Source organism: Antechinus flavipes, chromosome 6 (genome assembly GCF_016432865.1).
Source record: "Antechinus flavipes isolate AdamAnt ecotype Samford, QLD, Australia chromosome 6, AdamAnt_v2, whole genome shotgun sequence".
Classification (NCBI taxonomy): domain Eukaryota; kingdom Metazoa; phylum Chordata; class Mammalia; order Dasyuromorphia; family Dasyuridae; genus Antechinus; species Antechinus flavipes.
The window spans coordinates 171,299,988-171,327,192 of NC_067403.1; the positions used below are offsets into that span (position 1 = coordinate 171,299,988).

The 27,205-nt window shown below is 38.9% G+C and overlaps 1 protein-coding gene across 1 annotated transcript in view; it reads left to right on the forward strand.

Moving 5' to 3' along the window:
• Positions 1–11,475: 11,475 nt before the first annotated feature.
• Positions 11,476–27,205, forward strand: part of PGRMC2 (progesterone receptor membrane component 2) — a 32,835-nt gene continuing 17,105 nt past the window's right edge. Inside the window, exon 1 of the mRNA XM_051964068.1 lies at positions 11,476–11,959. Within this exon, the coding sequence (XP_051820028.1) occupies positions 11,491–11,959 (469 nt within the window). The 5' untranslated portion in view covers positions 11,476–11,490. The remainder of the gene's footprint in view (positions 11,960–27,205) is intronic.

Here is a 27,205-nt window from a genome sequence, read left to right on the forward strand (position 1 = left end):
CCAGTAGGATGGAGGACATAGAGGAGCTATCCAGGGATACAGAGTCATCTAGGAGAAGCCAGATTTTGGAGTATGCAACAAGATGGAAGGAGTATAAGAAGAAGGGATCCAGAATGAATGGACATTGTTTTATTATAGAAAGAGAATTCCAGAGGGTAGAGTGGGAGAAGTAGGATATGAACGAGGTGCAATGCAAATTGATGAGAATGACAGAATGGGAAGTAGAGGTTAGGGAATTGACTCTCAGTAAGACGGTGATTAAGTAATACAGGGATACTCAAATAACACATAGTGGGTTAGTTATAGGGATATAATGAATAAAAGTAAATCAGAATGCTCACAAGTAAAATTCTTGAAAATCACTAGTCTCACAACACATCAAATAAGAGCAATCATCTTTCACATTTGTATTTTGTTCATTGATTCACTTTGTATTTTTACACCACAGTCACTTCTCCGTAAACCATCCCCACTTATTGAATCATCATCTATAATAAAGAAAAACTGCTAGGCAAAACTAGTTCACACAGAGATTTAATCTAATATGGGATATAGCATTCCATACTCATTGTTTACCACCTCTCTTCCAACAAGAAAATGAAAATTATGTTCTTTCTTCTTTCTTTGGAAGATATATTATTGTATTTAATCGTGGTTTTATAATTTTCCTTGTTTGCAAAGAAATGCCTAATCATTTCTAGTTGAGAAAAATAATTAATGAAAAAAGAAGTTCCTAGCAGTAATTTCCTTTCCTCCTCCCTCTCTTCACTCCACTCACCATACTCTAGGAGAACTCATTCTTCCCAGCAGTAATCTTGCAGTATCCCAGAGTCTTTTCCACATACATACACTAACTACATATTTTATGCCTCTTCTCTGGTTTCAGAAATTTCTAGCTGAATTCTTGTCTAAGAACCTTTCTGCCTTTTAATCCCCTAATCCTCATCCATGTCCTGCGCTCCAGTCATTTTACAATCAATTCAATCAACTATCAGTCTCAAAATCAGTAGACAAGGGGGAGAAATATGAAAGGGTGGGGGAGAACAACATGCTTCCAATTGTACCATTAAATAATTGTTGGTTTGAGCATTTGTCTACCTAAAAGTTGAAAACTGGACTGTTCATTCAATTCAAATCTTAATTGAGCAGTCTTTGAAGTCATGGAACGGTGGAAAGAACACTAGAGTTGGCAGTATACTAGATGCCACGTAGTACCTGAGCAATCTCAGGTAAGTTACTTAATGCTTCTGGAATCCAGTTTCCTCCTCTGCAACAGGACGAGGTTAGAATAAATGTTGTCTAAGGTCTCTTCCAGATCTAAATTTATGATCCTCCAAAACAATATATAAACAATCTATGAAAGATAACTTCTAATTGTTTTATTCCATGACCAAAGACTCAAAATGAACTCTTTCAACATGTTTTCAAAGACATCAGATGCATCCATTCTTTACTATATAACTTCACCCATTTCCAAACTAGTGTCACATGGTTCTACTTGGAAAGTATACTATAGTTTCAGTAAAGTTTATTATGGAATAATAATAAGTTGGTGGTTTTCAGTCATGTCCTACTCTTCATGGCCCCATTTGGTCTTTTCTTGGCAAAGATTTTGGAGTGATTTGTCATTTCCTTCTCCAGCTCATTTTAGAGATGAGGAAATCGAGGCAAACAGGGGTGAGTGGCTCTAAGTCCATATAGCTAGTATAACCTCTAAGCTGGATTTGAACTCAGGAAGATGAGTCTTCCTGACTCTAGGCCCATCGCTGTACCACCTGGCTATCCATTCAGTAATTCCAATTAAGGGTTAAATGTGCCTCTTCTCTATAGGTATGTTGACCACAAATCAAGCCCTATGTGAAAGATACTATGCTAATACTACAAATATTAAAAAAAAAAAAAAAAAAAAAAAAAAAAAAAAGCCAAACAACAGTCCCTGCCCTCATGAAGCTCACAATTTAATTGGGAAGTCAACCTGAGAACCACAATGTGCAAAGAAGCTGCAAACTGGAGAATGCCACCAAGGGAAGGCAGTAGCATTGAGGGAATCAGGAAAGATCTCCTGTAGAAGGTGGTGTCTTAGCGAGCACTTGTAGGAAGCCAGGAAAGCCAAAAGTCAGAGATGAGGAAGGAGAGAATAAATGCCCAGAGTTAGGAAATGGAATGTCTTGTGCAAAGAAAGCAGAGAAGTCAATGGTACTATAAGATAAAAGGTAGTTACAAATGAAAAAGGGGTGACAGAGACAGAAAGAAACTTTGAGACTTGTCCCTTTGTGAAACTGTTGACAATTTCACAAAAGAAGAGGGGAAAATCTCATTTAAAATAACCCTGAAGTGTGACAAGAAAGTGGGAAAACATCAAAATTCACAGTTAGGTGCCTTCCCTACATTATCTAAATGCAGTTCCAAAACATCAGGTTCACACACACACTCCACAGAGCTCCCCCAACCTGCTCCTGGGACCAGCTGCTTTAGAGGAAAATCTGTGAAAATCAGAAACACCAAATCTGACTGAAGTAATCTAGCCCATTATACAATGTAAGGGATTAATGTCCTCACTTTCAAATCCTATTTTAAAGACTCATTAAATTGTTTGTAGCCAGAGAGCAGAATTATTTAATTTTTTCTCCATAAATAATTTTTAAGATGGTTTCAAACAGAAACACAAGATATTAACTCAATCCCATAATTTCTGAGTAATGGAGCTTGAGGAGCTGGGTTCAAATTCTAGCTCAGTGTGACTTCCTATTGATGTTATTCTCAGCAAGACTCTTTATTGCTCTAAACCTCAGCTTCCTAATCTAGAAAATAAAGGAGTTACAAGATGATTTTGTACCAGCTAGCTCTCCATAAAAGTCTGTGTGTATAAAAGAGAGGAAGAGAAATTCAGAGATAGAAACAGAATTTAGGATCAATGACCTTCATATATAGTTTTTGTGGTATCAGTTATATATACTAGTCAAGAAACACATAAAATATTCACTTACAGTTTATTTGATCTGTTACCTTATTCTGTTCATGGACCCCTTGAAATTTTAATTCCAGATTACAGAACTCCATTCTAAATATCTGAAATCCCAGAATTGTCAAAGTTTAAACAGACACCAAGGTAGACTTGGTTAAGATAACAATATTCAAGGTCCTAAAGGAGATGAAATGACCAAGAAGATGAAGGAGAAACACTAGCATGCATCTCCATTCAGTCCAGAAATGCACAAAATGGCCAGATGCCCATGGAAGCTCAAAGCAGGCAGCTCCCGGAAATCTGAATCCAGAAGCCAGGAAAAGCTCTGGTAAATGGGGCTTGAAGCCAGTAAGGTCTTGTCAAAGCCATAGGGAACAGAGCCAGCCCCCACTAGATTACTGCATGGGGAAACCCAACCAGGCAAGAAAAATATTCACTATGGCTCCCCAACAGGGACCAGTGGGCATCAAAGCTAAAAACAGAGGGACTGTCCAGCTTTGTGGCAATCCATGGGCTAGAAGTTCCCCCAAGAGGCCTGAAGCCAGCTGCTGAAGGAATCTCAACAAGAGCCAAAAACAGTTCAGGGATGCACAGCAGGGCTGAGGCAGGGATTGGGCGTGGGGGCATCTCCAGGAGGCATAAGAGCAGCTTGATCTTCGAAATCGAGTTAGGGCCTGCCAGGGCCATGGCAAAAGGGTGGAGACAGTTCCTGGGTGGAGATTAGTCAAGAAGGAGAACTGAAGCCAGCACTGGCATGGGGCCACTACCAGGCAGAGAAAAATGTCAGGGAATGGGTCCATCCAGAATGGTAATGGGAGCAGTATCCAGAAAAAAAGCATGAACTTGGCCAAAGATGGCCAGCCTGCACCAAAAGGGAAAGGAAGGCCCTGACGCGGGAACTGAGGCTGGAGATAAGAATAAAGTAAAGAAGATGCCGACAGAAACAGCTACACCCAAAGAAGGAACACTGGGAAATGAATGTGAACTATTTGAGTTTTGATTTTCTTCCTGAGTTATTTTTACCTTCTGAATCCAATTCTCCCTGTGCAGCGGGAGAACTGTTCGGTTCTGCAAATATGTATTGTATCTAGGATATACTGCAACATATTTAACATATATAGGACTGCTTGCCATCTTGGGGGGGGGGGGAGGGAAGGAGGGGAAAAAACGAAACATAAGTGATTGCAAGGGATAATGCTGTGTAAAAATTATCCTGGCATGGATTCTGTCAATACAAAGTTATTATTAAATAAAATTAAATTTAAAAAAAAAAAAAACAGCCCCCGAGACAAACAAATTTTTAGTGCTTTCAAAAAAAAAAAAAAAAAAAAAAGAAGTTGCCAACTATTATGGAGAAACACTATGGATTAAGAGGACCCAAATAAATACAGAAGAAAGGAACTTCCATCATGAGAATAAAGAGAACCTTATAAAATCTGCCACAAGGACTTCAAAAAGGTAGAGAAGAAATTAAATGAGAAATAAAAATGAATTAGAACTATTGAGAAGAGAATGGACTAGGGATTAAATAGCTTAGAACAGAGAAAAACAATGAGTTACACTGAACTCCCTGATTCCATGAGACAAAAAGAAATATGAGAATAAAGTCAAAAAAAGTAAAAAATTACAAAGAAGGTAAAAGGTACGTACTATCAAAAACAACTGATTTGGAGAAAAAAAAATTGAGAAGGAACAATTGAAGAATCATCAGACATTCTCGAAATCATGAAACATAAACCAGAAATCTTAAAATAAAATTGCCCAGATATATTGGAAACAAAATGCAAAGTGAAAATAGAAAAACTCAAATGGCATCTCTTGAAAGTGCAAATTGAAAATACCCACTAACATCAAAGCCAAAATCCAGAACTTCTAAGTTACAGGAGAAATACTATAAGTAGTCATAGAAAAGAGATCTGGTATAAGGAAGAGCAGTAATAAATAAAATTACAAAGACATAGAGGTAAGCTCCTCCATCCAGTCTGGAACTACACAAAAAATTTGGAAAAGCTGAAAGCTGACAGAGGAGTTGAACCAAAGAAGCCAATGTTGGCGCAACACAACTCAGAAGGAATGGAAGTCAAAGGAGAGGTCCCTTGTGAACTGCAGCTACCTCAAGTAGAAGTTGGCAGAGGTAAGGAGATGGGACAGATGCCTTACAAATTAACGTAAGGTAGCCAGAGCTTAGAACAGTGAATTCACAAACCAGAGTGACTCTGTCCAATGACAGATTCCAGGCCCAATCTGCCAAACCGAAATGGATAAACTTGCAGTACGTAAGGGAGACTGCACAGGGAGACAATGTGCATGAATGTGAACTTTTTCAAGCACTATGAGCCTCAGAGAAATCCCAGAGACTGGGTACCAATGCTAGAAGGACCTGCAGGAAGTCTGAGAACAATTCGATTTTAAACCTGCCACTAGAGACCAGTCAGGACTACATCAGAAAAAAGAACCAATTGTGGGAATCATTCAAAAACAAGGTAAGAAGAAATAATTTTAAATTTTTTTAAATTTAAATTTTAAAAATCAAAATTACTTAAAATTTTTTAAATTAGGTTCCCTAAAAAACATCATTAAACAAAATTATTTTTTAAAATCATAAGAGAAAACTGCCTTATAGTTATTAGAACCAGAAAGAAAATTGAAAATAAAAAGAATCACCTTCAATTATCTCCAAATCTTGAAATATGATATTGCAAAAGGCAAAAGATGCTTTCAACCAAAAATAACTTTGTCTGCAAAACTGTATATAATCATACAAGATAGGAGAGGGAGGGAATAGATTAGTAATACAAGATTTTCAAGCATTCCTAATGAAAAGACCAGGACAAAATAGAAACTTTGGCAAAAGAAATCTGGAAAGGTAAATTTGAGCACTTAGAGGGAACTAAATGTTCCTCATCAAACAAAAAGACAAGCATACCTATAGAAACCTAAAGTCTAAGGATAAGAAAGAGAAGTAGTAAAACAGATAGATGGTTTGGGCATGGATTTGCTATGTTTTATTGGTTGTAAGAAAAAAGAGACGAAGAGGGTGAAGGAAAAAAACATATGAGACAAGAAATGGAGAAAAAGCAAAGGAAGGAACTTAAAATCACACAAATAGTTTAAGTGAGAAGAGTAACCCAGGTTTCAAACCTTAAGGCATTTGGTATACTCCAACCTGATTGTAACTTGGTAGAAAGTGATTAGTCAGCAGTTCATACTTGGAGAAAGAGTGAAATCAGCATTAAAATTTGGAAGAGAGATATTGCAACAAACATGTAATTACTTTCAAAGCTGTCCTGCTTCTTTGCGTTTCCTCCTGAAGTCTCTCCTGTTACTTTTTTTTCCCTTTATTTTTATACTAATTTATTCTCTGTCCCTCTCTTCTACCCTCCAATTGAACAAAGGAAAAAAAAAAACTCATAATATACATACATCAACAAAACAAATTCTCATAATGACTATGTCCAAAAATGTCTTTCTTATTTTGCATTTTGCATTCAAGCCTATCACTTTTATAGCAGGATAATGTGCTCCATCTTTATTCTTGAACCATTGCTATTTGTTCATTACATTGATTAGAGTTCTGAAGTCTTTCAAAGTTGATTTTCTTTGTAATATTGCCATCATATAAATTGTCTGCATTAGATCATGGAAGTCTTCACAATTTCTTTTTATAGTGTCCAGTTCATTGCTTTTTATGGTACACATATATTCTATCATTTATTTAGCCCTCCCTCCCCCCCAATAAATGGGCATATCCTTAGCTTCCATTTTTAACTAGGAAAAAAACTACTATAAATGTGTGTTGTGTGCACAGAATTATTCTTCTACATTACTCTTTTAAGAAAGAAACAAGTAGTTCCAGACCTGAAGGTGGACCTTTGAAGATAAAAGACTTAAGAAAGCAAACATATTGAAGAAAACTATTGCCTGACTTCCTGCAGGAGAATTTCCCCTTGGGTGAAATCAAGGCCTTTTCCTTGGGTAAGCTGAGATATCCCACTGCCTTTGGGGGAGCTCATTCATTCTGTGTATTTTCTCAGCAGAGGAAGAGATGGATAGATAGCGTGATGGAAACAATGAACATGAACTTGGGTGGATTTTGAGAGATAGTGGAGGACAAAAAGACCTTGCATGCTATGGTCTAGGAGTCACAAAGAATCAGACACAAACAACAAAATGTCATAAATTTTTATCTGTCTCATTTCTCCAATTTCTGTTCATTATTCACTTGGACAAATGGGTTTACACATAATTCATTATTTGAGATTTTGGGTTAACTAGATCAGGAGGAGCCAAGCCTATGACCCTTCTTGAAAGGACAATGATTAGAGAAGCTAGCTAGTTGATTGTGAGCCTGAAAAAAATCATGTCTTTTAGAGAGATGACTCCTAAGATCTCCAGCCCTATACCACTAAGATTTAGGGAAGGCAGACAGACATAATTCTAATTTGGTTCCCTATCTTTCTCAGAGGAAAACAAAAAAGGCAGCTTCATAGCCTCTTCTCCATTTCTCCATGCAGGAATCGAAGTTTCACATGGAGACAGAAAAGATTCCTAAATATCAGTGCCTTTCCACAAATCAAATTTAGGTAACCCATGTGGACACACACAGTTTACATGGGCAACATATTCCTTATATAAACATGCAGGAAGGAGAGTTTGGAGAAGACATCTCATAACCTTGATCTTCTCTGAAACAGATAAAGGAATACATTAAAATCAACAGAAAAAATTTGAGGAAAGAAGACGATAAAGTCTATGGGAAAGTTAACAATCACAAGCAAAACAAACTTCAATCTTGGAAGGTTAATCATAAAGTGAAAATTAAAAAAAAAAAGTCCAAGAATTAGAAAAATGGTTCTAGGTTGAAGGGAAGAGGAACAGAGGGGCAGAGAAGCAGGAACAGATTATTTCTGAGGAACCTCACAGTCCTGCCTTTCCTAGTTGTTTTCTGAGTATTACATCCTTGCCACCAATTTTTAAACTATTCATATCAAACTGTAAGAGAGGTGGGTGTACATGACCAATAAACACTACCTGCAATGGAAAACAATCAAAAGGCAAATTGTATTGACTAAATTAGGGATGGAAGTGAGGGAAGGCTCTGGTATTTGTCTTATGGTAGACTGACTTTGGATAAGTCATCTAAATTTTAAAATAAGAGTTCTTGGGAAGGAACTGTGGGAAACATTGATAGTGACAGAGAATAATAGATGGGCTGGGAGGGGGGTTCATAGAAGGAAAGGGGTCTAAAAAGAGGGAGAAATGGAAAGGTAAAAAGGAGATGAAGGGGGAGAGAGAAAGAGAGAGGAGGAGGAGGAGAAGAAGAAAGAAGAAGGAAGAGGAGAGGAAAGAAAAAAGAGAGAAAGAGAAGGAAAGGGAGAGAAAGAAAGAGGAGAAAGAAAAACAAAAAGAAAGAAGAGAGAAGAAGAGAAGAGAGAGACACAGACACAGAGAGGGAAAGAGATTGCCAGTTTGAAATTAAGGTCTCCTTGACCCTTGAAGCAGGAGTTATTTTTTGCTCCTAGGTATAGTAGGTGTAGTAATGTAAAACACTCCACTTTTGACTCAGGCAACTAAGGTAAATCTCCCATCTCCTAGCCAGAGTTGGGGTACAAAAAAAAGTCCCCTAGGTCACCTAATATCTTTTATGAAGGAGCCTTCCCTTCCTATTTACCTGTTGTAAATAGAGGGTGATGAATATGCCATAGGAACTTTTGCCATAGAAAATCTTGTTAGTCACAAATGGAAGACAGACACAGCAATAGTATGAACTGAGTACAAAAGGACAAGGTGATACAGTAGAATGAATGAGTATAGGGCACACTGGAGCCAGCTCAAACAGAAAACCAACTGCTAAAATTTGTTTAAATAATTCTACCTCGGGAAATGACTGAATCAGCCTTAATCGGTTTGTTTGTTTTGTTTTTTGGTCTAGACTTAAGTGATGGGGATATTTAGATATATTACCTCCAGTCTTTATGGAAATCCCTCATTCTACCAAAATACATACACCCATAGTAAAACAAAAAAAGGAGAGACACGCAATAAAAATACAACCTCTCCTCAAGTCTCCATAGTGATTTGATTATACTCATAGTTATTCCTATGAGAAAAAAAAAATAAGATCTTCACATCATACAATTTTAATTTTTAAAAGAGGGTGGTGGAAGGATATCTGTAGATTTTCTTCCGATCTTTTCCAGCAATTTCACTTTTTGCCTTTGATCGGTCTTGCAGGCCAATGAGGATTTCTGTTATAGTGAGAATAGGATTTCAAAACCCCAAAGTGTCTATGAAATGTTGCCAATCCTGCCTATATATATATATATATATATATATATATATTATATATATTATTTTGGCGTGTGTATATACAGCAAGTTTCAAATTGGGTCATTGTTTAACGATCTATTCTTGGTACATGAAAGCCTATCCATCTTGAACAAATTTTAGAAAGTTAAAGCTGCTAAGCTCAATGCCCAACGCAAATACTTAAGTTTGTTTTGTTTTGTTTTTTGCCAATGGCCATATAATTCAACCTTTACAGAAATATAAATCAACAAAAAAGCAAAAAGGAAAAAAGTGAATCGTAATAATGCAGATTAAAATTTTAAAGTGTCTCATACACACACCCTTTTTTGAAAGCAAGTTTTTAACATTTACCTGTATATCCTGAGGGTTTGGGCAAAACAACTTTGGGAAAAGCCTTTCTCTGATAGATTGGAACCTTGGTTTCTTTACAAAATAAGGGGGTTTGGTCTAGATCAAAGGTTCTTAACCTTCAATTTACAGAACCCCAGAATTTTGTAGGGAGGAGGGCTGTGAAGTTGACAGGGTGGGGGAGAGATTACTTTATTTTCACTGCCCTCTAAAATTTAATGTTTCCTTCATTTAAGAATTTTAAAATCATCATTCTAAGAGGGGAGTTCTCTAGGTTTTGTCAAATTGTACGTGGAGGGATTTGTGTCACAACACCAAAAGGGGGACTTAAGTGATCTCTAAGGTCGCTTCCAGCCCTACAATACTATGAATTGGACAAAAAGGATATAGTGAATAACGACATTTCCTTAAAAGTTTATATGCACAGTTTCTTTTAGCAAACTATAGAGTTTGGAGTTTAAAAGTTTTTAACTGGTCACACATTTTTCACAGAGGGTTATCTTAGGATCAGTAGAGGAGGATTGAGGGGCAGAGGCAGCCTCCCAGGGGGCCCTAACCTCGTCCAGACTGACATCCTCTCCCCCCCGGGGGACCCCACCCAACACAGAGCACCCCCTCTTCTTCTTCTCCTGCCTCCCCACGGAGGCGAGAGCTATACAGCCCCAGGCGAGTTTCCTAACTTCTCAGGATCGAATTAAAGTCCGGGAGCCCGAAATGGACCCTGTAGGGCCCCGAAGACAAGCAGTTCATGCCCTCGAGGCCCTTATTTTGGGGGTCTTTAAATATACGAAATAGATACCAGAGAACTGGGTGGCGTGGCACAGAGCAGTCCACAAGCATTTATTAAATACTTAGGATGTGCAGACTGAGAATACAAATACCAGCAAACTCAAGGCCTGCCCTCAAACAGCTTACATTCTAACGTGGATAGACATACCAAATAGCACCAGTGAGGGGGTAGACTTTACCACGTGTCACTTAGCACCTAGTGATCACCACCCACTCCCCCGGGATTCTGGGGGATGGCAGTGAGCAAGAACGGTACTGCAAGCGTGGGAAAAGTGCAAAAGCTCTGAGAGCGGCGAGTAGGGGATGGGGAGCCGACCCTAGGATTAAGGCCATAAGGCTGGCTCATTCGGCGGACTGCAGATCCATCTATGCATGATTATAGATAGAACATATGCAAACGGACGTCATCTGGAGTCCCAGAACTAGGGGTCACATACGATTCTAGGACTAGTCATTCGGCCTCCCTGGGCCAACGTTTCCCAATCAGTAAAATGAGGAGGGACAGGCAGGACTTGATTCCCGACGACCTCGTTTGAGTTGCGCTTCTCCAGCTCCACCCACCTTCTCCCAGCAAGCCCAGAAACGATCACAGACCGCGGGAAGCACCACTACAGTCCGAGTTTCCAACTCGCGCAAGCGCCAAACTAGTACGATAGAGGGGGTGGGAAGGGAGCAGGCAGAAACTGCGCATGCGCAAAGGGCGGAGGTTCCCTTGGGTGGGAGGGACTGGGTGGGGCCGGAGATGGAGAGAGGAGGGACGCGTGGCGCTACGCACCTAGAGCTTGCACCCCGCCCCCTCCTCGCGACTGGCGGTTGAAGTCCCTCCTCCCTATCCCAAGGAGAAAGGAAGGAGAGGAGGGAAGTATGGGACGATGTGGGTGGGGCAGCGTGGCGTGCGCGAGCGCCGCGGAGGAGGAGCGGACTCGAGGTGGGCGGGCTGGCCCAACGTCTCCGCCCCGCCCCCTCCCGTGCGATCGTGACCCGGCCACGGTCCCTCCCCCAGCACGTTGCCATTGGTCGAGAGACCCCCTGAGGGGCGGGGTCAGGGGCGGGTCAGAGGGCGGGGCGGGCGGACAGTGATGGCGGCAGGCGATGGGGACTTGAAGCTCGGCACCCTGGGCGGCGGCAGTGATAGTAGTAGCAGCAGCAGCGGCGGCGGGGGCGGCGGCGGGGAGGCCGGCGGCGAGGCGCCGGCGGGCGGCGCGGAGGAGGGCGGCGGCGGCAGCGGCGGTGGCTGGACGCTGTGGCCCGCGGGCGGCGGCAGCAGCGACGGCAGCAGCGGCGGCGAGATGCTGCTGAACGTGCTGCTCGTGCTGCTCGTGCTGCTCGGGGCCTACCGGCTGTGGGTGCGCTGGGTCCGGCGCGGGCTGGGCGCGGGCGCCGGGGCTAGTCCGGACAGCCCAGCCGCCTCGCTGCCGCGCATGAAGAAGCGCGACTTCACCCTGGAGCAGCTGCGCCAGTACGACGGCACGCGCACGCCGCGCATCCTGCTCGCCGTCAACGGCAAAGTGTTCGACGTGACCAAAGGCAGCAAGTTCTACGGGCCCGGTGAGGGGGGGGGGGGCGCGCGGGCGGTGTGGTGGAAGGGGAAACGGGCGGGAAGATGGGGTAGTGCGGGGGTTAGCGGGCGTTAGAGGGCCTCCCCACCCTCGCTGGCCTGGCCTGGGAGCCCAGCGTCCGAGCCCGGCCTCTGGGGCCCACACAAAGCCTGAACCGCCCTTTGTCCTCCGGGCTCACGGGTGCCTGAATTTGAGCCTTGCCATCCCTCGTTTCCAGGGGCCCTCCCTGCACTCCTGGATCCCGTCTGCCCCTTCTCCCTCCCCTCCGCGCCCCAGCCTTGCCCTTCTCGTGTCTCTTCTCTCTCTCTCCATCCGTTCCCCTCCCTCTCTCAGCCTTCTAATTTACCTCTTAATCCTCTTTCCTCTCCCCCCTTTTCATCCTTCCTCCTTCCTTCCGTCTGTTCCTCCTTGCATCCCTTCCCCTTCCTCCTGACATCCCTTCTCTTATCCCTCTTTCCTTTCCTTCCATCATGCCGAGTTTAGGAGCTTTTGCTGGCGCAGCCCTCCCCAGTGGGGCGGCTCTTGGTCTAGGCGCTCAGCAACATCTCCCTTCCCCTAGTGTCTTTAAACTACTTTTTAATCACGGATTGTTGCCAGATAGACCAGAATTCAGGCAGATACCGGGAATTGATATTTTCCCTGCCTGTTGGAGGAAGGGGGTGGGGCATTTGGCCAGCTTGTTCTCTTTTGGAGGGAATGGGGTTTTGGTTTTGCTTTGGGGTGTTTTTTTTTTTGGTTTTGTTTTGTTTTTTAAACCAGCACTTTTCATCATGTTAACATGTAAAGTCCTTTGTAAACCTTGAAGCGCTATATAAATGTTATCCATTATCTTTAGGGATTAGGGAGACAAGTCTCCAGATGCAATCTTAATTAAGAGCCAAGGAGGAATAAAAATTAGTGTGAGATATGTTCTTATGGCATAAACACCTGGTGTACAGGCTACAAATTTTTTGAGAACTTTGTTTTTGGCACCTGACCTTACAGGTGTGGAAGAGCAAAGAAGTGATAATTCTACATGTCAAGGTTGCTGCTTAAAGATGCAACTTAGAGGACTTGAAAGATTAAAATAAATATTTCAGTGAGTTTCAACTTACAGCAAAAGAACTCTGGTGTCTGGAAATTTGAGTGATGAGCTATTTCCCAGGTGTGGGAGAGTGAAATGACGGTTAGTTTCATGGCATGATTTATGTGTACTTGTGGTGAAATGCCTTTGTGCTCTAACTGCAGACTCAAGAACTCTGAGCTCCTGAGGGCTGGTTTGAATGGAACTAGGACTTTTGTTAATACCTTCCGTCTTTGAAGGCTAAATTACTTAGAACTTTAAACTCCTTTAGTCCAACCAAATGAGACGGTGTCTTTTTTGATAACTTGCAAAGTATTTATTACTGGTTACATAAATATTAGTACAGGTTACCTGCTTATGTCAGCTCTTCTGGTTAATGCTTGTAAAACCTTGCTGCCCTGTACTGGAGACAACTGGAGAATGGAACCAAGGTTCAGGATTTGAAGAGCCTAGATAAAATAAAATAAAAACTTCATTTACATTATCATAAAATTTGTGTTGACTAGAGAATTCACAAACTTTTTACAATTTTTAACCAATACAATTCACTTGATTAAGCAATGCAGCTTTTAGAGTGCTTTCATTTTTTAAAGTATTATGACTATGACATGAATATGAAGTGAATTGTTTATAGTGTGAGATATGTTTGAATTTTTTTATTTATATACATTTTCAATTTAAGCACCAAGCTTAACCTAGCTACTATTAATTCTAACTTTATCTGAATTGTAAAGCAAGAGCTCAATCCAAGTTCTTATAGGAGAGAACAGAAGTCACACTATGGATAGCTGTTACAGTGTCTTAAAATAGCTACAAAAGAGAGGGACACAGACATTTTGTTTGGCAGCTCACTGCAATTAAAGTACTGTGATATATGTGATCATACATATAAATGCACACACATTTTTAAAAAGCAAAGTCACAGAAATCCACTTACACCTAGAGACTGAAGCCACACAGAAGGAGCTATTAAGACACCAACCCAGAAGTGTCATAAACTTTGCTGCTCCTTCCTGCCTAATCCTGCTTTTGGTTAATTCAGCAAGAGATATTTATAGATGAATATGAGAAATGCTGCCCACATAATTGCCTGCACTTGGGGTTTCCTTTATTTTTGAATTAGTACAGGGTAAGAAAGTCTTTATTTTTTTTTTTTCTTAATTTAGCAGGGAAAAACAGAGGACAAAATTTTCTAGCTGTGCCACTTGGTATTTTAAAGAGATTTTAAAGGATCTGTGATATCATTGATTTAGAAGGGTCATCTTCAGTCTACCACTGGAAATTGGCATTTAGCAATTCGAGCCTTGCCTGGAACCTTTTGAGGTTGAATGGTTTGCCCAGGGTAACAGTCTGTGCCACAGAATAGGGACTTGTGGCTAACTGCTCTACTGCTTACTATTAATAGCTGGGAAAATTCATAGAATTTAGTGTTTTACTTTAAGTAATTTTCAGTTAAAGCCAGTTTTCACTTAAACAATTTGCTAACAAGTATTAATCTTATCTGGGAAGCTGACTCTAAAGATCACAGAAATTAGGAAACTTTCATTTATCCAGCCAAACCCCAAATTGGACTGTTTTAACTTTTTTGTGCCTTCTCAGAAGGGAAGATGAGTAGCTCACTTCATCAAGATGCCTTGTAGGAGTTTTCTACAGTAATAACAAGAGTGCCCAATTTATAGAACTAAGTTATTTGATTAGTATTAATGTATAGGAGCATTAATATATAGAAGAAGGAACTTGGGATTCATACACTGGATTCAAATTTGAGTTCTGCCATTTATTACCCACATGACTTGGAATGTCTACCAATTTTAGGCTTCAGTTTGCTTTTGTAAAAAATGAAAAAGGTTTTGCTACCTCAGGGCTTTTAAGCCTGAGAACCTGGAAATATTTTAAAACTTTCCACATATTTAGTTACCTTTGTTATCCTATGGATTTTGTTTAGTGAATTTAAAACATGTCTGAATCATCCCTAGACAGACCAAAATAGGAGCCAACCCCCAGCTACTGATCTCTAAATCTGGGATTGGATAATGCGGATACAAGATCCTCATTGCCACACGGGAGAAACATGTATGATCAGTACAAGGAACCAGGAAAACAAGAGACAATAGTTACTTTTAGTTCCTTCACATGCCGCAAGCTGTTCTTGGCTTCTCTGCTTATCTGAGAGAAACTTGTAAAAAGGCCCACTGGCAAGCCTCCAGATTATTGTGCTTTCTGAAGTTAAGTTGACTTAGCCTAATATAAAATTCAGATTCTTTAGAGAAATAGCAATACAGACATTTGAAGATGTATAGTAGCTGTTAGATACAAGTAGAAGTGTCAAGTGTCTTTTGTTTAAACTATTAGGTTCAGCTAATTTCAGCCTTTATTCAAATTAAGAATGGCAGAAGTGATGATTTTGACATTTTATGAAACTATTGACTTCCTAATACTGGGAGAAATTATTTTAATCAAGATACAATTTTCAGTTGAGATTTGTTCTGGTAAAAATGAATTTGCTTTATAAATGTATTATTTCAATTTGGCAAACATACATCAGTTTTGTACAAGGGAATGTGTAAAGGGCTGAAACTCTTGAGTTGATGCACTGAGGTCAGAAAACCGAGCACTTAAGGCTAATTACCGATTGGACAATAGCATATGCTTGGAAAGTGGCCCTTCCCACTATTTTGTGCTGGTTCAATCTTTTGGTATATATAGAGAATTATGGGAAGGATTGGGGGGGGTGGAGTAAGATAAGCCAGAATCACTTTGGTGGTAGATGAAGAGAAGGAAGGTCCTGGAGATTGTGTCCATCCTGTTCACTTCTACCCCTAAAGACCAAGGACTTTTGCTTATCCTGACTCAGGCTGATTCTAAGGCATCCACGATGCTAACTCGGTCTTCACAGGAATGTGCTGGGTCTTGATGGTAGAAAGACAAAAGGAAAAGTTCCTTCAAGGACCTTCCATTCTAATTCTCTATAAACTGAGCAAATACATCCATCTATTATAAAGGGAGTGATTATACATGCTGGAATTGTTTGTAGGTGGAGAAATTCTTTTAACTCTGGTCTTCAGTTTTCTCAACTAAATTTACCAGATCAGATGAGATGATTTCTAAATCTTATTATTCTAATGCTTGTGTGCCCATTAAACAAATGGCCACTCCTAGTTTGACGAGAATATTTGCATAATTTAAAAAAAAAATTTCTATTCCTAAGTTTTTTTCTTCAATATTTCACTTTGGAATAATTACTACAATATATGGATTGGTGAATAAAACAGGAAAGTAGTCATTAAATTATAATTAACTTAAAACATGGAATCTATCATGCTAAAAAAAAATGAGAAAAAATCAAGAGTTAGAAGGAATCGCAGAAGTACTGTGGTCCAGCCTTTAATGAATCTTTGACAAAAGTGGTCATCCAGCTGCTGTTTGGAGAATTCCAGTAATGGGGGAGATTTAACTTCTAAGCGAACTGAAAAAATGCATTTTAATAGTCAGAAAAGGAAGAATTTTCTAAAGCCAAAGCTGAATGGAGCCCCCCTTATCCCTTCTAGAATGCTCATACTTAGAGGTAGAAGCATTCTTCAGTAACTAAAGATAAACCCAGTAGTAGAAACTATTATGAAGAAGTTGCCTGAGTGTATATATCATTTAGTAAGTCTGTAAACCATTTTTCCCATAATAAATTATAAGGTCAGCCCTTCATACACATCACCTAAGAATTTAGTTGCTCAACTAGTATTTATTGTCCTCTTTACATAAGCACTTTGTTCACTGGGATTTTAAAAATAAAATTATGCTCATTCTAATGCCCAGAAAATTGCTTCTAGAGTTTTGTTGGCTTCATTAAGTTTTCTTATATCTAACTTGGTGATAGATATAATCATAGGATCATAAATTTCATGCCAGAAAAGGACCCCTTGTCCCATTTTGCAGATGAGGAAACAGGCCCTAAGAAATTAAATGACTTGTCATTATTAGGTAATAGCAATGCTAAAATTTGAACCTGGGGCTTTTGTGTGTCCAGTGATCTTTCAGTCTTACTACACTGTCAAAGTTAATACAAAAATAAAACTAGATTGTTGATTGTTTTGATAAGAGTAAGTAGGAGAGAAGGCAATTCATAGAATCATAGATTTAAGTACCTTAGAGATCTTATAGTCCAAAAAGGCTCCTACAGGTGAGGGGATCTGGACAAATCATAAGGATAGCAATGTTAGGGTCAGGATTGGAACACATGGCCTTCCTATCACTTGTTACTGCTTGACTCAAAAGATTTTGGTCTCCCTTCTCTTCTGACACACAACCTCCTCACTTAGGTTGGCTAAAATAATTCTATGGAAAGAAGAGTTGATATTTCCAAATGCTGCTTGTATTGTAGGTAATGTAAAGCAATTAGAATTTGACATTTTGACCTCCTGCTGGGCACAGAAGCTCAAATGGCTCAGCTCAAATATTGTAATAGAATTGGTTTTCTACTGCTATATTCAGTATCTGCAAGAATTTAAAGAGAGGTAATTCTGTGTAGTGATTTAGCCATAGATTGACCAGATAGAAATGGAACTGAAAGGATTACAGTCATACATTGGATTGAAAGCCAAATTACCTTCTCTTAAAAATGATGAAACAATTAAGATTTGGTTCTTGATAATGTTAAGAACAGCAGTGATAAAGGTGAAAGGTACTGCTCTCCCTTCTGTTCATAGAAGCATGGAATACCATGTAATGTGATAACCCAAAGGCCAGATTGTTCCTAGGCTGTATTCAGGGAGGAACAATGTTTCAGGTTAGGGAAGTGAGGAGATGATAGTCCTACTATATATACTTGGTTGGGTCAGATCACAAATAGAGCAGTTATTAGTACTGGTACCTTTTAGGAATGGCACTGTTATCCAGAGGGTGTCTGAGGAGCCTGCTCGAGAAATTCCTTGCCTCTGGAGGCCTTCAGAGCCAGGAACTAGAGACAAGCCTTAATATAAAGTGCCAACATGGGCAAGGAAGGTCTGGAGGCCTAGGCTAACCATGCCTCTTGTTGTGAATGCTATAGAAAGATTTGGGAGATCCTGAGGTTCCATTGAGGATAAATTCACAAGGCCACTAATTAAACCGCATAGAAATACTAAACTTAGAAGAGCCTCAGAAATAATCTGGTCAACCCTCTCATTTGACAGATGAGGGAGCTGAGTCCACCAGAAGACCAAGCTGACTTATCTGGGGATGTACGTGGGTTAGTGGCAGAGCCAGAACTAGAATCTAGACCTTAATTCACTGAGCACCTTTATTGATTGTACTGAAAAGCAGTACTTGCCCTTCAGGCAGCTAAAACAGATTCACAAAAAGTGTAGTTAAAGAACTATTGAAGTGGGAGAGCAATTACCAACAAACAACTTGAGAAATCAAGTAAAGAAGAGGTACCAGGATGGATCTAGAAAATTGGTAGGGCTTCTGAAAAGCAGTTGGTTCAAAGTATAGTCTAGTACCTTACACGTGGAGGTGAGTGATGGAGTAAACACTGAGTTCATGGAATGGCCTGTCCCAGTTCAGCTGGATTACAAAGTTAGGCTTGGTGTGAGGCAGACTGAAAACCTTTGGGGCTTCTCCCAGTGAAGTATGAAGTACAGTACCTGGAAACTTAGTAGGCAGTTAATAAATGCTTATTGATTGCTTCATAAAGTAATGGGTTCCCCTTAAATGGAAGGGCTTCAAGCAAAGCTGGTAGGGCCAGTTGTTGAATTTTTGCAAACTTTTAAAGCTCTCTAAATGCTAACTACTGGTGTTGTTTACATATATGGGCTGAGCTAGATGGCTCTACCTCAAAGATTTCCATGACTTATAGACCTAAGTGATTTTAAGAGTATAGAACTTCAGTCATCAGATGGCACTTGAAAGCCAGTTCCTCAAGCACTGGGGATACAATTAGAGAGAAGGATCAGGTCATGGCTCCCAAGAAACTTCACATCAGGAAACATTGAGTCCGGGCTTTTCCACTTGCCAACCTCACACAGGACCCTGAACCAGCCATAGTCCGAGTTCTCACCCAGACAAGTGAGGTTCTTGCTTGCATTGCCTACTTTGGGAGGCTGCTGTGAATATCAAATGAAGTTATATGAGGTGTCTTAAAGAGTAAAATACTATACAACTTGGCAATTATGATTTCATAATCATTCAAGATTGTCTTAATACTTTTAGGATTCTTTTTATTCAAAATAGCATAAATACATAATAATAGCTAACATGTGCCCTGCATTGTACCATGTGCTTTGCAGTTATTTTGATTCTCACAATAAACTCTAGGAAGGAGGCATGATTATCTCCATTTTACAGATGAGACAACTGAGGCAAACAGAGGCTAAGTGACTTGCCCCAGGGTCACACAGCTAATTAGTATCTGTGTCCCAAGTTGAACTCAGGTTGACTTCTTGATTCCAGGCCTAGCTCTCTTATGTATTACACCATCTTATGTCAGGGTCTCAATCCTTGGAAGTCTCTTTCAATATTTAGCCTAGATTTTTCTTGGTTAACTTAGGTTACTTTATCTTAGGGATTTTTCCTTCATATGCCAGTTGCCTTAGAATTATATAATATCAGTTGCCTTAGATTCCACTCAAATACACAGCAGGGTGCCCATAGGACCAAGGCCAAGAGGGATGGAGAAAAGCGAATTCAAGTGAGTTTCTTCTCACATGATCACATGTAGAATTTCTTGAAAAAGTTGCCTGTCATCCCAAAAGGGATGGAGAAGAGCAAATTCAAGTGAGTTTCTTCTCACATGATCACATGTAGAATTACTTGAAAAAGTTGCCTGTCATAGCCAAGAGGGATGGAGAAGAGCGAATTCAAGTGGGTTTCTTCTCACATGATCACATGTAGAATTACTTGAAAAAGTTGCCTGTCATCTGAATAAGTTGCTCTTCCCAAGTTCCTGTTCCATAGTATCTTATCGGTTCAGATCAAGTGGGGATGAAGTACAACTTTGGTGCCTATTCCATCATCCCAGACAAGTTTAAATCTAGCATTCTGACCCCTAAACCAGGCTGCTGAAATTGGGCAATTTCAACCCTTATGGCATTACAGTACTTTGATTTTCTTTATGTAACTAGTTATTTCTTTAAACCGGGTGGTAAAAGTATATTTCCTCCAGTATATCCTTTTTTAGGAGCAAAATATTTTTCTTCTTGTTTATGTGAATCACAGTTGTCCCCTCAACATCATGACTTGCACTGTTTAGATTACAGTATATCATAGATCAGCATAAGAAATTAAATGAGAATTTTGGGGGAGTTTTGCAGAAGCTCCAGACAGCATAAGAATTCCAGCAGACAACACAGAACAAGTCTAGAAACTCAGAATTGCATAAAATACATGTTTTGTAATATCAGCATATTTTATCTTTTAAACCATAATAATTCAGACGTTTTCTCGAAGAGAGGGCCAAAAAATTCTTATGAATTTTCCAGATCACAGACCTTGCCTCTAAACCCCGCAATATAGAAGGGATAACTACTAATTGAAATGATTGTTCACTAGAAGGATGATTTGAATTACAACTATGTTTTGTAGTGTAAAGCATTATTGTGGCCCATGATTTTGGGTTCTAACTCCAATCTGATCAAGTTCCTTATGAATTAATCTTTTCAGGCACCCCATAATTCATACCATTCCTCCGAAACTGCTCAAAGATTACCAGTGACTTAAAGATTGCTAAATCCATTGAAGTTTTCAGACTTCATTTTTCTTAACTTCTGTGTGGCATTCAATGACGTTAACTATTCCTTCTTAAAACTATCTTCCTCTTGGTCTCTTTGACTCTTGCTTCTTTCCCTCTCTCCTTTTTCTATATTCTTAGATAGTTCTCTCCTTCCTAATTTTCTCTCCAGTTTTGCCCCATGCTGATAATACTGTCCAGGACTCAATCATTAGCCCTAAGTATCATTCTCTAACTCAGATCCTTAGTCTCTCTAGGTATGACTTTACTCCAGACCTATTTGCTTTTTTGTATTGCTTTTGCAGTTTTGTATTGACGGTTCACTTGCTTAGAGAATGCAACAAAATGCTTCCTATTCTTTATGATCCAGGTCTCCTACCATGGCCTTCATGAGTCCTCCCCTGACAACTAGAGAAATCCATCTATAGAAAAACTTAAGTGCTTTTTTTCATGCACTTATTAAATATTCTGCTCTAAATAATTAGTGTAGTTTACTTTTGTCTGTAAAACTTTTCACTTTACTTTCTGAACCCATTTCTCCCTGGCCCCTGTTAGCTCTGTGCACATGTGAATTGCAGAATATCCCTTGAACCCCGACTCTTCCTCTGTCCTTTCTCCAATCTCATGCTCTCCTTTTTTGTGACCGAAGGAAAGGTATTTTAGAGTAAAGCAGTGTGATGAAACTGTGCTTGGAAATCTGTAATTGACTCATATAATAATAATAAAACTAAAACAGATTAGAGTTCTAATTTATATACTATATCATACATGATATGAGATTCCAGAGGATATATATGACTCTCTTGGCAAGTAATTTTATTTATAGCCTTTAGAGTCACATTCATGAGTACTATTGATTTTAAAATCCTAGAACTGACTAGTATTTAATAAAAGAAATATTGAAGTTTACTATCTAACACTATTCTGTTATGCTAATAATTCCTATTAAAATAGTATGATTTCATATGTGAAGAAAGTTGTAGGTGTTATATTTTAGAGATCAGAAAACTGAGATGGAAGTGGTTTTTTTTGGGTGGTTTTTTTTTTTTTTTTTTTTTTTTACAATGACAGCAAGTCTGGATTAAAGAGTTCTTGATTCTGAATGAATTTACAAATGAAAATAAGGGTCATGCTAAGTATTGAATTTATTAAGAGATGCCTTTATTAAAGATCATGTTAAACATTGGAAAAAAGAAATCAGTCCTTGCTTTTGAGAAGCTCACAACATACAGGCGTTTGCAGCTACAGGTCAGGCAAGCCCACTAATCTTTAGCAAGGCACAGAGTAATACTTAACTCCATCCATTTCTGAGGCTGGGCCAGGGTCTCTGGTGGCAGGCACTCTGCTTCTTCAAAGAGTCCTGAGAGCCATACTTGCTAAGGCCAGTGGGTATGTCTCCTCAATGGTTGCTTCACCACCTAGATGGTGAAGTTCTTTACTCTGAATGAGCCTCACAATTATGAGACATGCCAGTCATACTTGAATTCTTCAGCAACTGCTTCTTTACATGCCTGGTAGGCCTAGCCTAACCTCCAGCCACACATGTGGCCATGCGGATAACTTGCTGACACCTTTCTTTATTTGTGCCTGCAGCTCTCCCTCCCACTTGGTAACAGGGAGTGTGAGCTAACCATAAAGTCTGCCCATTAAGGATTCTTTCTTGTTATGTTTGGGGTACTGTATTAAAGAGTCTGTATTTGTTTGCTACCTAATCTAGTTACAATAGCAAAACTCTGGCTGACACTTAGGTGGTAGAGTTCTTTGTGTTTTATTTTTGCTAAGGACATTTTTTTCCCCTCAACTTACATTATGGTCATAATTTTTCTTCCTTTTTTCTTTTTTTCAAGTTTTAAGGTCATTTTTTTCTCCCTCGTGTCCCATTTCATTCTGTCCTTTTCTCCAGTCAGAATAATTGGTGATTAAATAGCATCCAGGGAGAAAATTTACACACCTGAAAAGGTCACTCCTCATAAAATACACTAGTCTTCAGAAGATTGCAATGTGCATTAATGGAGATAAGTAATAGTAGAAAGTTACCTTCATTTCTTGTGATCCTCATTATCTTGGAGGTTGATGATGTTCTTATCACCATCTTAAAAAATTAGGATGCGGAAAGTTAGTGATTTGTCCACAGTGACATAATAGCTGCCTAACGGGGGAGTTAGGAGTACAGCTCTCCATTAGGGTAAGGGAGACATAAATCCTTAGGGTGTTCTGACCTTTCGATCCCTGCGGCACATTCACAGAATCAAAGATTGACAATTAGAAAGGGGCTCAAAGGTCATGTAGGCCAACCCCCTTAGTTTACAGATGAAGAAATCCAAGACCAAGAGGTTAAGTGACTTATGGCTAACAACACAAGAGCCAGCCAGGGTTTGAGCAAGCCTCTCCTCCTCTGATAACCAGATCCAATCCTCTTTACATGATACTGCACTGAGTCACAGCCACACTGGATTGGAAATTTATGTATCCTTACCTGGGATTGATTTTTAATTCATTAAATTATCCCTAATAAGATATAGAATGAGTGCTTGATGACCTTTCTTAGGTATCTCATCCTTACTTTTATTGACAAGAATAGAACAACCACTTTGAATGCAGTGACTAATTGCCAAACTTACTCCTTTACATTAAAAATCTTGACAGTGACTTGTGTGGATGGGCAAGACTGCTAGTTATTTGAATTAGAATTAAATTAAGTCAATATTAGATAATTTAGTCATATCTCTGATATATGATTAACAAGATGTTTAAAAATGGCATCCTTATTATAGAACTAGATTGGTTTTAAAGGCTCTGTTTTTATGAGTCACATTTTTCCCCTGTTGGAATTTTCACTTGAATTTGTAGATTTGGATTTAATTTTTTTGTTGTGTTTTGTTTTGTTTTGTTTTGCCTTAACTCTGCTCTTTAGATTCCAAACGATAATTGCTAATTCCTGAATTTATTTTAATGAACTAGGAATGTGTAATTAGTGAACATTGCCTCATTTCCAGATCTAATATTGCATTATAACATTATTGTTGGTTGGGTGAATCTTTACTTATTCAACATTATTGAAAGCCCACATATAGATAGTAAAACATGAACAAGTCTGTTAAATTATTATTGATTTCTGAAATTGTCCCTCTTTTTCATGGCTCCATATTTCTAATACTAGAAGAAGCTCCTTTTATTAGAATAGATTTAGACGCACTCAAACTGGACTGATCCCACATCCAAAAGCATGTTATGGTCTTGCATAACTTTTTGGTGAAAGTGAAGAAATAAATTGCCACAGAAACTTTTGAGAGCTCAATCTTTCACATATCATGCTGCAATTTTTAAAGAAGATGGGCTGAAAAGTTGGGTGGGGAAGCAGATCTGTTCCATTTCTCTTAAGGAGACAAAGCATACTTTTGTTTTGGTTTTAGTATTGAAGTTTAACTGTTTACACAAGTCCACTTTAATTCAACAGCTGTCCAGATAATAGCCATCTTCTCCTTCCCATCTTTATGCCCTTCAAATGAGATACCATATAAATCTGCATTTGGAACAACCTCCTCTAGATTAAACTAGCATTTCCACTCCTCACTGGCAAGTTACTTTTCTAGGTGCTATCTTCTCTTCTGCTAAATGAAGTGATTTTAAAAAGTATCTTCTATTTTCCCATTTCAATTAAGAATTGTACTGCATGGGAATTTTTTCTCATGGGGAAAGAGTGAGTTACAGAAGGTGAGGAGCCATAGAATCTATATTTACCCCAACTGTGTCATTAACCAGCACTTTGACTTTAGGAAAGTTGTTGTTTTGTCTCCTTATTTGTTAATTAAAGAGTGAACAGAAAGGCTCAGACATCTAAGGATGTAGGAAGGTGTCCATGCCTCTAAGATCTGGAGGAGATAGTAGCAGGTAGACCCTCTGCAGTTGCAGTGGCAGAACAGGTGTCTAGACCCCATGATCTTCCATCTTTTCATAAGGGCTGTGGGTAATGATTCCTTGCTCATTTGAGTGATACTAGCAAGAGATCTGCCTTCCCACTATTGGAGAAAGGAGTTGTCCCTGGGAGAGTCTTAATTGAGATAGTATTGGGGAAGTAGAATGGGGAGAAGACAATGTCTGGGCAAGAGGCAACAAAAGAAGGTTGATAAAATAGAGAGTTAGATTGGTCATGACCTGACTTGACCTGGCTGGGCTGGGCTGGAGGAAAGCCTTTCTGGCTGGCAAAACCTGCTTCTACCTACTCCCAGATGGAGTATAGACAGCAAGGGTAAGTTGGATCTTGGATGTGCCAGTGAGATTTCCATGAGGATGTCTTTGGGAACCATCCCTTTAGAACTTAGAATAATCCAGATATAATTAATAGTTGATGATTAAGGAGCTGTGGAGTTTTTTATTGGATTTTTTTTTTAAGTTCTTCTGGGAAGTAGGAAGGAAATTATATTAGCTAACAGTGTGATGTAATTCTCATTACCTCAAAGTGACCAGAATAGCCAAACTTGGCTCTCCTGAAAGAGAAATACTAATGAGGTTCAGCGACAAAGTGGATGAGTGTATCTCAGGGTACTCAGTGAAGAGTCAACTAAAATAATTAGCAAGAAAATTATTGGAAAGCTAGATCTTATGGTCGCTGGTTTTTAACAATGAATCTTGCCCTAAATTATATGGTATCTTGAAACATTAGTTAATACTACCATGAAGCCATCAGAATTAATAAGACATTGAAAAATACATGAGCTTTTACTGACAAAAAGCATATACATGTGTCACTTTTCTCCTAAGTTAACATTTTAACAGCTCGAAAACATGCCCAGATTTTTAAAATCTTCTAAAGTCTAAATTTGAACCCATTTGTTTAAAAAAAAAAATGCAACACATTTAATTAGTTTGCAAGGATGATTGACATGAATAAGAGGGATATTTAAAAGCTGAATTTCACCAAAAACCTTTCCCTGATTGGTCAAAAAGTACATGGTCAGTAGTACATTTATTCCATTGAAATCTTTGGATCCTTTCCTTGGGAAGCGTCTTTTCAGCTATAAACAGCCGTGAAATCCAAGTGCTTAAATAAACAGCTTTAGAAACAGGCCTTTGAAGTAACTGAATTATAAACTGTTAAACCAAGATTTTAAAAAACAGCATTCAGTCACATTGCTCTCATTTAAAAAAAACCTTCCCTTTTTAAAAACATACTATTTATTTCACCTTTATGTCAGCCTTTTAAAGTTTGTCTTGTATGTTTTTTCTAATGTACACAATATGTTAATAACAACTAGCATATTGAATAATTTATGAATGCATACATTAGGGTCTTTTCTCAAAAAAGATTTTTCTTTGTTATGGATGCATGATCCAGAAAGATTAGAGACCACTTGAGATTACTTTAGCTTGTTCTATATAGCTTTTATTTCAGAGGCTTAATAATTTCACTAAAAAATTATTTAAAAAACAGGGCAGTTAGGTGATGTAGTGGATAGAGCGGCAGCCCTGGAAAGAGGACCTGAATTCAAATCTGACCTCAGGCATTTAATATTTGCTAGCTCTTTGACTCTAGGCACGTCACTTAATCCCAGTTGCCTCAGCGGGGGAAAAAAAAAAAGTTATAAAACCAATCAGGCAAACTAGAATCTTAATTTAATAATATCTTTGTAGACCATATTTATTTTTATTTTTTAATGTTTTGCTGTTAAAAAAATTTTTAAATAATATTTTTGAAACACTAATTGAAATCTTTTAATGATACAGATATTAATTAATAATAAGCACACCTTTTGTTTTGGAAGACAAATGAGAAAGTATCTAGAGATATGAGCTCCCCCCCTCTCTTTCTCTCTCTCTCTCTCTCTCTCTCTCTCTCTCTCTCTCTCTCTCTCTCTTTTTTTTTTTTGCTTATTCTGTCATGTTAGGTTGAAAATATGTCATAATTAAAATGTTGTGCCTCATTTAATAAAATCCAACATCCATTCCTAATAAAAACACTTAAGAGCATAGGAATAAATGGACTTTTCCTTAAAATAGTCAGGAGCATATATTTAAAACCATCAGTAAGCATCATATGCAATGGGGAAAAACTGGAACCTTTCCCAGTAAGATCTGGAGTGAAGCAAGGTTGCCCACTATCACCATTATTATTCAATATTGTATTAGAAACACTAGCCTCTGCAATAAGAGTCGAGAAAGAGATTAAAGGAATTAGAGTAGGCAATGAGGAAACCAAACTATCACTCTTTGCAGATGATATGATGGTATACCTAGAGAACCCCAGAGATTCTACTAAAAAGCTATTAGAAATAATTCATAATTTTACCAAAGTAGCAGGATACAAAATTAATCCCCATAAATCCTCAGCATTTTTATACATCATCAACAAAATCCAACAGCAAGAGATACAAAGAGAAATTCCATTCAAAATAACTGTTGATAGCATAAAATATTTGGGAATCTATCTACCAAAGGAAAGTCAGGAATTATATGAGCAAAATTACAAAAAAGTT